The 16,451-nt window shown below is 34.4% G+C and overlaps 1 protein-coding gene and 1 long non-coding RNA gene across 26 annotated transcripts in view; one reads left to right on the top strand and one right to left on the bottom strand.

Moving 5' to 3' along the window:
• Positions 1-10,647, bottom strand: part of LOC142834155 (uncharacterized) — a 41,541-nt gene extending 30,894 nt beyond the window's left edge. Inside the window, exon 1 of the long non-coding RNA XR_012907509.1 lies at positions 10,465-10,647. This is a non-coding gene — a long non-coding RNA (uncharacterized LOC142834155). The remainder of the gene's footprint in view (positions 1-10,464) is intronic.
• Positions 1-16,451, top strand: part of Trdn (triadin) — a 380,261-nt gene that overhangs the window by 169,298 nt on the left and 194,512 nt on the right. For 23 of the 25 annotated variants that reach the window (XM_075946182.1, XM_075946113.1, XM_075946150.1 and 20 more), the window contains 2 exons: positions 11,248-11,307; positions 12,233-12,295. In XM_075946182.1, coding sequence (XP_075802297.1) covers positions 11,248-11,307; positions 12,233-12,295 — 123 coding nt within the window. The remainder of the gene's footprint in view (positions 1-11,247; positions 11,308-12,232; positions 12,296-16,451) is intronic. The other 2 variants (XM_075946189.1, XM_075946106.1) reach the window with 1 other exon arrangement.

Raw genomic sequence — 16,451 nt, 5'->3', positions numbered from 1 at the left:
AACCAACAATCTTATTGGAAATGAAAGTATATAGCTCTCTATCTAGCATCTAGTATCTATGTATCAGCTATCTATCTATCTATCTATCTATCTATCTATCTATCTATCTATCTGTCTGTCTGTCTGTCTGTCTGTCTGTCTGTCTATCTATCTATTATCTATCTATTTATCTACCTATCTTGAGATGGGTTAATTTTAAAGACCTGCTTCTTGAAAATATTAATGCTTGCCAAGTCCAAAGTTTGCAACACTTGTAGGCAGACTAGGTATTTAGGAAAATTTGTTAAAGCACTGAGTATAAAGGAGCATGACAATAAAATTCCTACTTCAAGTGGTTTTAGACATCTTACTTAAGACTTTCAATTAGCTGACAAAGGCCCATCACATCCACATCCTGGAGATGATTCACTTTAATCAGTTTCCTGATTGAAAATTACCGTCTTAAAATAGCTAGATTGGCTGTTATCTTACCTCACTAAGATAATACATCAAATTAACCATTGTGAGCATCATCAGACGGCAATCTGGAAAGGGATAGGGGATGTAACTGAAAGGAACAAAGTTTTCCTAATACACACAAGGCCATAGGTTCAAACATAACCCTAAAATAATAAAGGAAACTAACATATAGAAAAAGAAAGTAGAAAATAAAACACAAAGAGAAGGCTAAGGAAATAAAAGTTACAATAGTTCCAAGTGCTGAAGAGATGGATAGAACAAAGATAAAATAGAGTTCATTCATAGAAAATGATTATAACCTATTCTGGACTGCAAATTTTCCCTCTCACACATGTACTTGAGGGTGCTTGGGAGTGAATTGAAGATCTAGATATAAAGCTGATTAGTATTCTTAACTTTTCATTGACTCCCATGGGCATTGTGATGATTTTAGACTAAATTATTCTGAAGGCCTGTTCTGTCTTGAAACTTTTTTCATGTATTACACCTTTGCCTCACTATTAGACTCTGAAACAAACTGTATACTGATGAGTATTATCAATGAAAATTCATGTTATCTCTCTGAGATATAATCTTTCAGTATTGCAGAGTTGATCATTTTAAACTTGATTTTGCAATGAATTTACATTCACAGAAAATTTTTGTACACATTTTAGCAAACTCCTTCTGATATCAGTGGCATGCAATAATTGTCTACTTACTAAAACTGAGAAAATGAAATCAAGTCAGCCATATTAAGAATTACACATTCATTTGGCTTTCATTTCCCATAGTTTTATGGATGCTTAAAAATAAAGGCAATGTTGGTAGTGGAGTAATGAACTCTACACAGATTTTTCTTTTGTACTCTTAATTCTAAGCGGTATTCTAGAATTTTTCTGGTCAATTCTGTCTATGCTGTGTTCTCAAAATATTATTAACTAAGAATATAAAAATCACTTCACATTCGAATAGGCAAGATTTAAGTCCCAGGAAAAAAAAAAACAAGTAATCTGAAAGATGTGAAAAAAAAGATCAAAACAAAGGGAATGGAGGTACAAATAGGCTGAACTATCTTCCAATAGTATTTCAAGAAAAAGAAGACTTTTAAGGAAGAGGCAGTGAAAAAGTTACATGCAAGGGTTTTCTCGATGAAACCCAGAAATTCAAGATGTAAAAGCAAAAATAAAGGATTACATCAAACTGAAGTGCTGATTCTGCACCCAAACTAAACAGTCAGCAAGTATACAGACAGTCTGTAAAATACAAAAAGGACTGCCTTATAACTATGCGTGTGACAAGGAATTAATATTTGTCGTATGTAAGGAATTGCAAGAGCTAAAAAGAAATCCACGAAAACCCAATATTAATGGGTAAGGCACATTTTTCAAAATAAAATACACAAATGACAAACAGGTATGTGGGAAACGTTCATCACAGAAATCACCATGGAAATTTAAATCAAATCCAGAATCAGACATCTTCTCATTCATCTGTGAAGACTTTTAACTAAAAGATAAATGATAACAAGTAATAATGAGGCTGTGGGAAAAGAAACCCTTACATGCTGTTGGTGGAAATTTATATTAATACAGTGTTATGGAAAGTGTAGGGATTTTTTTCTAAAAATTATAATAAAACTACTATGTGAATCAACAATTTAACTACTGAACACACACACATGAGAAAAGAAGAATATATGTGTGTATGTATATATATGGATATATGAAGTCAATATCTTTAAGATGCAGATATGCTTTTATGTTTATTGAGACAATGTTCACCATATATGAGCTATAGAATAAACCCAAGCAGCTGAAGACATGAAGATTATGTAGTCTATAGTCTCTTCTATTTAGCCTTATTAAGGTTAGAACCATTATACTGAAATACATATATGCATGTGTCTACAATTAATGAAAGAAGAGGATGTGGATATGAAGAAAATTGAGGAGGGAAGAAAGGGAAGGAAGAAATGCTACATTGAAATTACAATCTCAAAAGGAAACAAAAAAATGCTAGAACCAATATTTTCAATGTTCGTTAATTGCTTTTTGTGTATGGTATTATTAGTTTTCTTTTTCCTTTGAATTTTGTGCTATAAAATGATCAAAGAGAAAATTAAAGTTGAAAATGTATGTTGGTCAGTTTGTGAACATGACACAAACTAGAGTAACTCAGAAGAGGGAGCCTCAATTTAGGAATTTCTTCCATCAGAATGGCCTGTGGACACACCTAATGATTGTGTTCTTGATGATGGCTGTGGGTAGTGCATGGGACCAGAGCCATGTAAAAAGAAACAAACAAACAAAGAAACAAAAAGCCACAACTGAGAAAGGAATAATGAACAAGCTAGTAAGCAGCATTATTTCATGGTCTCTTTTCAGCTCTAGACTTAAGGTTTCTGCCTTGAGTTCCCAGACTGACTTACCACAGGATATGGTATATAGGATGTGTTGCTTTCATTGGTTGAATAAAGAGATTGCCTCAGTCTTTTGATAGGGCAGAAACTTAGGTAGGCAGAAAAGACAGAACTAGATGCTGGGAAGAAGAGCAGAGTCAGGCAGATGCCATGAATTTGCAGCCCGAGAGGGACGTAAATTAGAATCTCTCCCGGTAAGCTACGACCTCATGGTGACACACATATTATTAGAAATGGGTTAGATCAAGATGTGAAAGTTAGCCAATAAGAGGCTAGAGCTAATGGCCAGGCAGTAATTTAATTAATACAACTTCTGTGTGATTATTTCGGGGATTAAACTAGCCGGGTAGCCAGGACACAGCTTGCCACTCCCTTACTACAAGGATATATCTGAAAGTTATAAAATAAATTCAGTCCTAAGTCATTTTTGTTGGTATTTTGTCATAGAAAAAATTATATATATATATATATATATATATATATATATATATATATATATATATATAACAAGTAGTTTTATAGCAGAACAGATGTATTTCGAGCAGTTTCTACTATAGAATTCAGATTGGAATCTTTGGTGCTAATTTTGCTAATATTTTTTTAATAAAGAAAAAAGTGGATTCCTTTGAAGTTCTTGTTTACATGTTCAATAAAATAACCAAGAAATGTATTTGATATTTGTATTGGTTTAATATAAATGCTTTCCCTACTATATGAGCTATGATATACGATGTTATTCTTCCTTGATGATCAATGAGAAAAGTGGCCACATCTTTTAAACTGTTTCTGTTCTGGATGGAATAAAGTATCTTGAAACTATTTACATGTTGAAAATGTGGGACATTTAAATTAAATGAGGTATTTCATGCTACAGGAATAAACCTTAAGGTAAAGATATAAGCATATAATATTATTATAATAGTATACTCTATAAGAATGAAATGTATGTAGTTCATAAGTTAAAATGAAGTTTACTTTGACATACTAAAACCATTGCAATATGAAATATTGAGTTCTTATACTAGGCATTAAATTCCACTTTCAGAATTAGTATCCATTAAGCATATTTTTAAAAATTAAAAGGCTTCAATTAAACCTTAACCATCCTTATAAATATGACCAACATAATGATGTTCTTTTGTAATTCTAAAGTCATGTCATATTAGGAAATAACGATTGAATTCCTCTGATCTATTTTAGTAAATCAAATTCAAATTTCTCAGTTTTCTACTATAAAAATGACATTGTCTTTGAAATGGCATTCTAATGTGAATTTTGACTGTTAGTTATAGCCAGTTTTTACCCTGAATAGCAATACTTGAATGATGAGAAAGAAAAGCTCAATTTGTAATGTATTTAAGCATTCTTGACATTTCAAACATAATGAAGGACATTCACAGTCCACTTCCAATTACTGGCAAATATAGAATAATAAGGCAAATACAAAAAAAACCCCACTTCATTTAGACAATATGATACTGAAAATGAAAAGCTGTTAGAAAAGCATCTTGTACTTATGAAAAAATAAAATGCTTTGTCAATGTTTACAACACAACATCTTGAGGAATTCAGAAATCTGCATAAAATTTAAATCATTTAAAAAAGATTATTATTCTCAGAATAACGGCATCATGAAACAACACAAAAGAACAACTCTACTTTATAAAGTTTCTTGATAGGATAAATTCATGTTGGTTGGTAGCTACTTGCTTTAAAATAAGTCAAACAAACTTTAATTGAGTGTTTCTTTTGAAATTTAAATACCTAACTGCAAAAGTAAAGCATCAAGTGTCTCTTTCACTGCCGTTCATCCCGTGTCTTCCACTGGCTCGTATTTGTTTATGAAATGAAATCAAAGTGAAACAAGAAATCAGATGTGGTATATTTCATCCTTATAATTGTAAAATACCCCATATTAATACAGTCAGTTATCTTAAAAGTCTTCTAGATATTTTGAAAGATTTAGGGAAAAATCTGTTCATTTTAAACATTGTGTAATACATAATAACATTTTATTTAAAATACATTAGATTATTCTTCATTTTCAATTCTTTTTTTTTGTATTAAAAACTCAGTTATAGAAAGCACAAGTTATTAGGTCAAAGAATTATCATTGGGATAGAATAAAAATACCAGTTAGACAATAAAGAGAGTGTGAGATAACGTTTATTCCCTATCCTTGCCTCAGTAAGTGCAAAAGCAGTGAAAATTTTCACTTTCCTTATTACAGGGTACAGAAGACAGTGTGTTCATTCTAAGATTTATACTCATCTTCTGTCATTTACACAAATTTTTAACTTCTATGTAAATAGTCCATATTCTCACTAACTACAGATGTATCCAAGACCATGCGCTTTTTTATTTGTATTAGCAAAGTTTCTTTTATTCTTGAGTTTTTTGGTTCTAACTCAAACTATAACATTTTAAAAGTTTCCTTTAATCATAAAATAAGTAATTAATTGAGACCCTGTTATCCCAGTATGCTTGAGGATCAGAGAAGAAATACAATGTGATACCACGAACAAAAGTAGTTTTAAACTACAAAACCTAGACTCCTTTAGGATATTTACTTCATGAGAGCTCAAGTTCTCCTCTTATAGATATAAGACACCAAATGTCACTGCATGCTTTCAACTTTACAGCTATGTAAGCTTAGAGGCATAATAAATACACAGACTGTAGGAAGGATCCACACAGCATATAGTCTCAGGTTGTGGGTTTCCCTCAGGTCTGGCTGGTTTTCCTGAGTCGACCTTCCTGGGTGTAGCCTATGCCCTTTTCTCTCGAAGACCAAATGTCATCATGAACTTTCTCTTCTCACTTTGTTTCTCACATCAGAAGTCAAAGCTTTCTAAATTCCTGACCCTTGCAGCTGTCTTAGCATAAGATTAAGTAAGCATTTATACATTTCAATGACTAAATTGCATAGCTAAAAGTCTCTGAGTAGCCACTGGAAACTGTTAAGGAATTGCAGCTTGGAAGTTATTTGTTAATAGTTAATAATGAGAACTACATCCCAAGGATAATGTAGGCCACTACTAAAGAAAATTGAAAGCAAAGAAAATGGATTCTGGTTCTGAAAGGTCAGCTTAGTTATTGCAGACAACTCAAGTGAAGTCCTCAACCGAAAGACCCTTGCTGTCATAGTAACAATTGCATTGCAAAGTAATGTCTCTCATTATGTCATATGCTTCTTCCTTTGAAGAGCCGTGATAAAACTCAAAGAAAAAAAAATAGCGAACAGCAACAAAAGAACATTTTTACTGATTTTCCCCCAATTCTTACTTATCATCTCACCACTTAATCCAGTGGGGTACTTGACACCACTCAGCGGCAAAGTCCCTGCCCACCCCCATGCCGCCACTTAGAAACATGGAGCTTATCTGATTGATGAACTCTAATAGTCTCCTATGTTACTATAAGAAGAATAACATAGGCAAGGAGAGGGAAGAAATGTTCTCTCACACTTCTTTCATTGTCTGTCTCAATGAAAATTCTTTGACCTAATAACTTGTGCTTTCTGTAACTGAGTTTTTAATAGAAAAAGGAATTCCAAGGTAATAATTTAATGCATTCCAAATCACAAAATGTCTTCAGCATAGGTTGCAATATTCCACATGATGGCTACCGCAGAAGCCTGCCCCTAAGTCTTGCACCCTGTCTGCATTCACTACTACACCATGTTTTCTATGTATCTAGAATATTCCAGTGTCAAAGTCTTGGCAGGCATATTTCTTCTTGCAAAAGTAGCCCGAGCACTCCCATTTTTCTATGGTTTTCTTAATATCACCATTAAGAATGATTTAGCCATGGTCAACCCTAATGAAAACAATGCTTTGTTACATCTTCAGCGTCTCTAATCTGCTAAAATAAGTGTAGTAGTTTCAGTTGTCAAATTAATAATTTTGGAAGATGTACCCTCAGTTAAAGAGTTAACTCAGTCAAAAGGCCGATTGATTTTTATGTGGGGTGATTTTTGGATTACTGATTAATGTAAGAGGGCCCAAAATAATGTGAGTGGCATAATACCTAGGCAGGTGGGCCTGGGTTGTGTAAAAATAAGATAGGTGAACCTGGAAGAAAACTAATAAGCAGTTTCCCAGTAGTCTCTGCTTAAGTTCCTGCCTCCAGGTTGCTGCCTTGTCTTCTCTCAGTGATGGATTGCAACATATAAGACAAATAAATCTTTTCTGCTCCCAAGTTGTCTTTAGACATGGATTTTGTGATAGCAACATCAAAATGAGATATTATGTCTTTTTTTTTAGTCCTTATCACAATCAAACATTATATATCTTTTTTTTTCCTAGTCATGATTTCTCTGTGTGTAGGCCTAGCTGTTCTGGAAATTACTCTGTAGACCAGACTGAGTGTGAATTTTTTAAGCTCCACCTGCCTCTGCCTCCTAAGAGCTGGGATAAAAGGCGTGCACTACCACTGCTGAGCAGATGTTATAGATCTTAAGCATGCCTCTTGCTTTAAGCCTTTGAGAAATACCGATGGTATATAGGCTACTTACAACTCTAAAGATTTTTTAAAGTAATCTGTTCCCAGTAAAACTGACTTATACATGAAAGAGTATGTGAATTTCATTTGAAGTTAGAATCAAGTAATGAAAAGTTTAAATACAATCCAGTAATTTCCCTATAATTTATAATTGAAGATGGAAGGTCTAAAAAGTACTCAACAGTTGCGTTAGACAATGAGCAATTATTGGACTTTCCCCATTGTTATCTACAGAGTGTGGGGTAAAAGAAAGCATGGGTGTCCTTGGCTTGAATCCTGTTCGTGACCTTTTCTCACTGTGCAATGTTGGGCATCTGCTTTGAGATACTAAATTTCAGTTCATCCTTCTGTAAATGGTAACTGACAAACCATAACCAAATGACAGCCATGAGTATACTTCTTCCTAGCATCTCAGCTGTGATGTAAACAGATATGCTTCTATGTGGGTAATTTTTTTCCTGAGGTTTCTCAGGGGAAAAAAATTAAAAAAAAACTATTCTAGGCACATATTACTTGGATGCAGAAAGATTGGTAATTTGCACTTACAAAAATCAATAAAACTCACACCTAGAAAAAGTTTTAAAGATTATATGTACTCACATTTCTATTATTTATCAAATGCTAGTCTTTATTTTCATTGTACTTTTAACAGCTACTTTGTTCCAGACATTTAGTTCAATTATCTCATTTCTTCACAGCAAAACAACGCAGCATAAATTGTTACTTACCTGAAATTTAGTTTGCCAAGGCACGTGTCCAACACTGTAGAACTAAACAGGGTCAAGAACAAAATTAAGACCAAGGACACTGTGCATTCTTTCTTATCCTACCCTGGAGATAACAATGGGAAAGTCTAATAGCCGCTCATATCATTAAACTCATATCCTTTTACGCTATTTTCCATGGCCATGCCATGAACTGGGTTGGAGGCCAATCTTTCCCACTCCAGAGAAACAAGGTGACAGTGACATGAAGTGCTAGAACAGGGTGTCATGAATGGAGTGGGACCTGATTTGACTGGAAGCAAAAATATCCCAATCCAGTCCCGGCCAGTGATGAAACACATTCCTTTGCCATGTAGAATTCCTATAATATCAGTACTAAAAAGACTTGAGGAAGAATGGCAAAACATAAGACACAACTAAAACTATTTGCATTCATTTATTTGTTTTGCTAGAACCCACAATATTAGAAAACCTTACAACTATAATTAACTGGTGTGTGTTTTTTGGCGTTGGGAAGGCATATACACATTTGAAAGGAAGAAACAGCCTATTGTAAGAAGTGAAGAGTAAGACTTTTAATTTTTCTTTCATCTGATGTTAATTTATGTAGAAACTAATAAAATTTATGTTGGCTCAGAGCTTCATGTTGTAGCAAGGCTTCCTTTTTACCAAAAACAGTCTTTCCTGTGATCGCGGCCAGAAAGCAATCATTTCAGGCTTAGGATCATTTTGTCAGAGAAAGACAATGTGATGACAAGTTCATCTTCTACACACATGTTTAATTGCTAATTATCTAAAAATTAATATCATTTAAGGTATTAACCCTTCCCTAGCTGTTGCAAATTAAACAACATTAGAAGACAAGGCTATGAGAAATGTCTGTGTGAAGGTATTATCACACAAGAAGGGAATTTTTGAATGTTGAAGAAGAAAACGTTGGAGTAAGGAAAGTCTTCATCAAAGAAATATAGGTCTTTTTTATGTATTAGTAAGACAAAATTAAATTCCTATGTCTTTTATAAATGAAAATTCAATTTCTTTGCTACTGATCACCTACAAACCACAGACAACAGTGTTTGGGAAATAGAGAATCTTTAAAAGCTGACGACTTAAAAGAAATTCCCCTTGAATGCAGTAAGTCCGGTCATGACAACTTAAAGGTCTAATTCATAAAAACATTATTAAAGTATATTATTTATACCTACCTTTTGTCGACTTCTGTTCTTATTCATGAGTCTCACTATATAGGGCTATAATCACAGGCAGGGTGTATAATGGAAACATTAATTCAATTTGAACTTAGGCAAGAATACTGTATTGCCCTAATAAAACCTCAGCTAAATTAATTCAAAGCATGGGATTCATTGTACAAGAACATTCTCTTTTAAAAACCTGAGAAGAACAGCTTACAACTTGCAGCCTCAAGTATATTCTTGAACTGAGAAGTTCAGTGCACTGTTGACTAATTGGTGAAGACTTCCTAATGAAATATTTAATCCTCCACAGTAGGTAACATAGATTCAGATACTAACTTGGTACTGTGGCATTATTAGTATAATCTCAGAAATGTTTGAAAGTCTTCAGATTTAATTAGCCCCTTTTCCAAATTATGATATCAGATGATGATATTCAGCAAATGTCTTTTTGATTACTTGGCATTTTTATTAACTTAACAAGGTAATAATTGTCCTACTGCATGTAATTTCTCCCAGAGAAGAAACCAAAAGTAATAATACTTTAAATATCTTTATTCAAAATTTTAAATAACCTTTGCTTATGCCTAACCCTCGTGGAAAAGGCAAAGCAAATTTCAGTTGCTCTATCTCTAACTCTGGAATGATAAAAATTTGCTCTCTCAACTCTCTCCTCCAGATTGAGCAAGCTGCAGAAGTACTCCGTAGACACACACATTTAGACAGAGTGTGAAGGTGTCTCCTTACAATACTAGATTATCTCAGGGAGCGATGAAATGGGGCTCTTTATAAATTATGCTTCCAACACTAACACAAAGTGTGAGCTTTGATTTTGTAGGTAACAAAGCTCTGTACCTAAGGGGATGAATTAATTCCTATATTTAATGAGATGCAGTTCTTAGTAGACAGCTTAGGCATTCATCTTAGAATTGCATATTGGATAGCCTCACTCAATTCAGTAAAAATCTCATAATAACTCTGGCTAATGAAAAACTTAGAACACTTCGGTACCTGAAAATGACAAAGAGAAAGTTATTTCAAATATAGAATAAATAATGCTACCAATTGAAGACAAAAATCAGTTTCCAATGTTAAGCACTCTCCAAGCCTAACATCACAGAACATTCTGTTTAGCAACAGGATACAAGCACTTTGTTTTGTTATTTGAAATGACTCGACTTACCAGAAAAGTGTCCAAGAAAGTCCAAGTTTGAGCTTGGCAGCCGTTGCCATTCCCTCTTGTCCCCAATCCCACCGAGGCATCTTCAGATATCCGAAACAGGCATCTTCCAGGAAACTTAATGGAACTACACTTAATTTTGCATGGCATTCAGACTTACTACGATATGAAGGTAGCCGAGCACACTGCTTCATGCTACTGCTCAGAATGGATAGTGAAGGTTATAACCCTGCTACAGTGCCACACAAATGTCATCAGCTGTTGACAAGAGACAGAACTGGTGGGGGGGGGACACAGAATTACCTAATACAGCAGTTCTCTTCCTTCCTAAAGCTGCAAACCTTTAATACAGCTCAGGATGTGACAACCCCACAATTAAAAAATTATTTTCATTGCTACTTCATAACTGTAATTTTGCTACTTTTATGAATTATAAAGGGAATATCTAATATATGTAGTTTTTGATGATTTTAGACCACCGCTGAGAAAAAGTCACTTATCCATTGGGTCAAAACAGGCTGAGAACCACTGGTCTGACACATTATTTTTAATAAAATAAGTATATAAAGAGAACAAGAAATTTACCTAAAGCACAGCAAGACACTGTGTAGGGTGCCTGATGACACTGTCTAGCTTCGAGAGGGCTATTGCTGTTTTCTAAATGTGGAATAGGTGGTCAGTTTGAGGCTTGCTGGGGAATCACAAGATGCCTGAAGAAGAACCCACTCAGCAGCAATCCTTCCAGCTGGTTCCTTCCTTACTAACATTCCTTAATTTCTTCTCTAGAACAAGAAGACAAGATGAAGATAACAGAGAAGAAAGTTACTTCTGAAACAAAAAAGAAAGGTAAGGAACAGAAAGGTTATCTAATACTGAAATCAAATAATTGTAGTTTTGTTGGCAAAGCTATTGTTTTCTAAGAAAGAGATTCACTTGATTGTCATTGTTATTGAAAACACCCAGAATTTTTAAATATTCCAAATAAACTTAAGATTGAGGAAATAATTTAAAATCCATTTTTTTAAATATTCATTTAAAGATAGGATTTCTCTGTTTAGCTCAGGCTGGTGTGGAACTCATGAGCCCTCTTCCTCACAGGCCTAAAATTCCAAGTAACATATCACCTGGTCCTAAACACATTTGTTAAAGATTTGGTATTTTTCTTTTCATCTTTGGAGTGACTTTGGAGCATGTGTGTGTGCGTGTACATGTATATATATAAATATATGTATGCACATATATAATGCATATATATATGTGTGCATGTGTGTAATGAAGATTATTATTTAGTTCATTCAATTTTATTAAAAGTAAACAACAAGAGGTCAAATTATTTAAACAGTGAGAAGAACTCATAGAGTAAGTTGATCGGTCATTCTTTTTTTTTTTACACTTGCTTGCTAGTATTATTTGATATTACCAAATGATTTCCAGAGATTTCAGAATTTCTGTTATACTTCCTTGACTGAATAGCTCAAGGCTAGTCCTTTTAAAATATTTTAGGAAATTAATCAATAATTCTACCATAATTAATAGTACATTTAATGTTTCTGACCTTGTTAAAGATTGTTTTCCTTATCAAGTTATGCCCCTTCACAGATAGATAGCATACCTAAACTATGCACGTGTTTGGAAGGTACTAGCATGCTCATTTATGGCAAGACTCACAGTTCTCTCTGTAAAGTGAACTGGTGCCTAAATGGCAGTCATGTATACTTTGAAACATATATGAATAAATTAGTTAGAGGCTTATAACTTCCTTATTTTACAGCAGAAAAAGGAGAAGCCAAAAAGAAAAGCGAGAAGGAAACTGCCGTTGATGTGAAAAGCAAAGGTATTATTCTTCCTCTGCTTCCTTCCATTGTCTTTAGAGATTCCGTCCATGAACGATCTTGGTGCATCCATATGCGACTCAGATCTAGGTACTCACATCTATTCATGTGTAGCCTTCCAAGTTAAAATGTGGCAGAAAGTTAAATACACGTGAAGAACATTATTCCAGGCTACTACCTTGTGTGGAAGTGGTCAAAACTCCATTTGAAATTTAACTCTGCTGAAAGGGAAAGCAGGGGAGTGAGTAAAAGCTGAAAGGAAGATTGGCTCCCATGTGTGTATACTAGTCTCACTCAAAGAAAAATAAAAGTTCTTACATGTTTATGGGAAGACACATTTAACTTGTTGAAGCAAGGTGCTACTAAAGAAGGTGAATCTACTCTCCTACAGAAAGTGGGAGATGTGGGCGCTGTCTTTCTTTCTGTTTATATTTCAAAAGGATCACTCTCAGGGCTTGAGAAGAGTATAGTCCTGGGTGAGTAACCGTGGAAGTGGGCTTTCCAAAGGTTCGTTCTCAACAGGGACAAATAAATAATATGTAATACCTGAGTGTGTGAAGTAAGTGTCCAAAGTAAATGAGAATAAGCACCTAAAGTCATCAGGATCTACCTAAAGCCAGTCAAGTTGCTCACTGTCTTGTTGAAGAGGAGGAAAGTCATGGGATCTACTTGGGGATAACAGTATCAGTGTGCAAAACCATGAAGCTGAGAGAGAGAGTAAAGGTATTCATTAAGAGATTGATGGCAACTGTTTCACAGCTTAGATTTCTACTTTAGTTTTGATTTTATGATTGTACAAACTTAAGCACTGGCTTTCATTCATGTAGGGCATACATATAATGGAATGTTGTAATATCAAGTATTATAGTTTGGTGATAATTACTTTCATTCCAAATATTCCCTCTACCTGTGTCAGTGATGGTTGAAATTCTGCTGAGAACTACTCCATTCTGTTGAATTATGTAGGAATCACAATGCATCGACATGCAAACATCCCAAGGCCTTTGCGATGGGATAAAAACCATTTTTTTTCTCAGTTATTCATGACATAAACTAAATAAGATTTCTGGATCTTCCTGGGAAAACAGTAAACTGAAATCAATTCTCTCAAAATTTAGGTAGTAATTATCCTTAAATGAGGAGGTAGACAAAGAGAGGTTCAAGGTGGGACATAGTCGCGGGAGGCCACACTGGACAGGATGCCAGTAGTAAAACCCTTCCAGTCTCAGGGGGGAATGGGAGTAATGGCTTATATGGGAGGGAAAGGTGGTAGGGAAAGACCTAAAAAGGAGACTACAGTATGACAAAATAAATAATGACAACTCTGAGTGAAAATAGGAATAGCAGGGCGTTCTTCTACCATAGTATAAACAGAGCGAAATTTATAATATCAAGAGATACATACAGTTTACACTACAGGCAGGGAGGGAAAGCAGGTCTTCAGTGAGTCTGAGTTGAGTGCCAATGACTGTAATCTGAACACCTTTACCAAGGGAGGATTTGTTACAGAGTTTATAACATTGTTTAACTTCACCTTAATTTTGTTTAAACTTAATTTTCTGGTGACAAGTATATTTTAACATAAAAAAGGAGTTGAATTTTTTTTATTATATGGTAATACCAAGAAACTGCCTTATGATGTCAATGGATAGTTGTAGTAGGACTGGATGTATGGTACAGATTGATGAGGTACTGCTTCCTGGTCATCAGTTTGGTAGGAGCTCCTGGGCTGTAATCCTGAAAGAATTTGTCAAGGAAAACCAGATAGAAACTAAGAGTTCAGGATAATCTGAGTGAGTGAGTAAGCTTGTGTGTGTGTGCATGTGTCTGTGTTTGTGTGTGTTGTGAGTTATACCTTCTCTTTGTATGTGTCTTGTTTCAATTTAGTTATATGTTGAAACTGGAAGCCAAAATATGTGTGAGTACAAGGAGTCATGGAAAAATCTGAAAGTCCATGATGTGAAGATCTATGATTTTACTGTCACAGTCATATCGAGGTGATGTTGTTTTTTTACTGGAAACAACTGTCTGTGGCAATTTCTCTTTATTCAAGGCCAGGACCAATGATACAGAAGCAAAACTGGGCTGTTGAGATATTCAGATGGTATTGTGAAACATATTCACCTTTCTGAAACCCTTTATCTGTTTAAGACTTTCACTTTTATTTTGATCATAAAAAATATCATTGGCCTTATCAATTAATCAAAGTTTGATGGAAATATATATTCCTTGGTACTGTGTTTAAAAGTCTTTGACATTCAAATATTAAATTTTTATGGTGTGTTTAGGAGGTTGTATTTGTGTAGGGAGAAAGAGGAGAGTTCAATTACTTTCTAGATTAATATTTCCTTTTGGATTTGATAATAGTTTCTAAAATTCCAGAATTTGAATATAGTTTGGCAACATTCAGTCTTATGCTTCTTAACATGGTAGAAATATTATGGGGCTAATAAAATGAAGAATAACTTGAATTGTTAAATAGCTGTCACTCTTGGCTTTTTTATCGCGGTAATGATCATCTGACATAAAGAAGAAAGGACGGTTTTATTTTGGATGATGTTCTCAGAGGTTTTGACCCATCAAGGAGTAAGGCCAGAGGGAGCAGATTTGTTATAACCCCTGAAACTAGGAAACACTGACAGAAAAATGCCCGTGACAGCTACCTTTTTTCTCTTTTATTTTATCAGCACTGTGGAATAGTGTCACCCTCATGGTCGGCAGCAAGTTTTCCTTTCTTCGTTGATCTTTTCTGGAAATACTATAGCAGAAACACCCAAATATTCATTCTTCTCCCAAGTGTTTCTCAAACTAATTAAGTTGAAAATCCACCTCAATTATTCTAAGTACACAGGTCATTTATTCCTGAAATAGTGAAGGGTGTATGGCAAGGAATATAACTGTTGCAACTACAAACAGTAGCAAATTCACAAGACAGAGGCCAGGCTTAGGTGCTTAGTGCACACATGATTACTATGATGTTTTATGGAATATAAATTCAGTAAATTAACTTTCACGTGAATTGCATACTTATATAATGTATAGGTTTGTTTATGTCACAACACGTTGTTGTCTACATTTGTAATGATGTTTCTAGGAACAGTCAAAATATTCATATATATATATATGTATGTTTTAAAATTTTATTAAAAGTATAATGTAAGGTAAGCATGCTATTTTTAAATATAGTAATCTATAGCAATTATAATTAATGCTTTTAGGATAGATAAGATTATCCAGAATAATGATGTCCAAAGAAAAAGAGATAGGATCTAAATGAAGACCTGGAGTTCTAAATACCTAGGCCCTAACAGTGAGAATTAGAACAAGAGAAGCTGGGAGGACCCAAGAGCAAGATAAAAGGAAAGCAAAGTGCACAGCATTAGAGATACTTCAGAAAGTGATGAACAGGAAGTGAGAGACTTTGCAAGGTTCAGTCCTCAGTGGAATGTCTCCATCAAATTCCTTCTCTTAGGACTCAGAGAACTCAGCAAAGGAGACAAACACTGTAAGAACCAGTGGGTGATGGAAGATACCAAAAGAAACAAGGTCAAGAAACAACAAAGCAGAAGTTCAAATGTCTAAGTCAGATGGGTCCCAGTGTTGAGAAGGGAAATGAACACAATCTCCCACCACATTCTCAGCAGCAATCTTCAGCTGATATCTGCTCAAAAAGGAAACAGTCTTTTTTCCAACAGTGTCATCCAGTGTACACACACCACATTTAGGGGCAGGCCCCAGGTATAGCAGTAGATGCGTGCCATAAAATAATTTCAATGACATTTTTGTTAATATTTGTCTCATAGTGCTTTGTCAGGGGCATTTTTTTAATCTTAGAGGTCTTTTGCTTATGTTTTATGATTTCTGATTTTGTTTCTAGGGGTTCTCTGTGTGTGGAAATATATATGTGTCATTGTCTGTATAGGCTTCTTGTGCTTTCTTTTTGGCTCTTTTTTTTTCCTGTGTGTTTGTGTTTCCTATTCTGATATGTTTTTATTTTATGTTATTATTATTATCATTATTTGAGATGTTTGGTTTTATTTCTTTACTGAAAGAAAGAAAGAGTGCGGATTTGGATTGAGGGGGAAGTGAAGAGGATAAGGTATAGAGTGGTAGAAGGGAAAATCATTGTCAGAATACTTTGTATAAAAAAAACTATTT

The sequence above is a fragment of the Microtus pennsylvanicus genome, chromosome 1, assembly GCF_037038515.1.
Source record: "Microtus pennsylvanicus isolate mMicPen1 chromosome 1, mMicPen1.hap1, whole genome shotgun sequence".
NCBI classification, from domain to species: domain Eukaryota; kingdom Metazoa; phylum Chordata; class Mammalia; order Rodentia; family Cricetidae; genus Microtus; species Microtus pennsylvanicus.
Note: the sequence above shows the minus strand (reverse complement) of the source record. Positions and strands in the feature narration are given on the sequence as shown.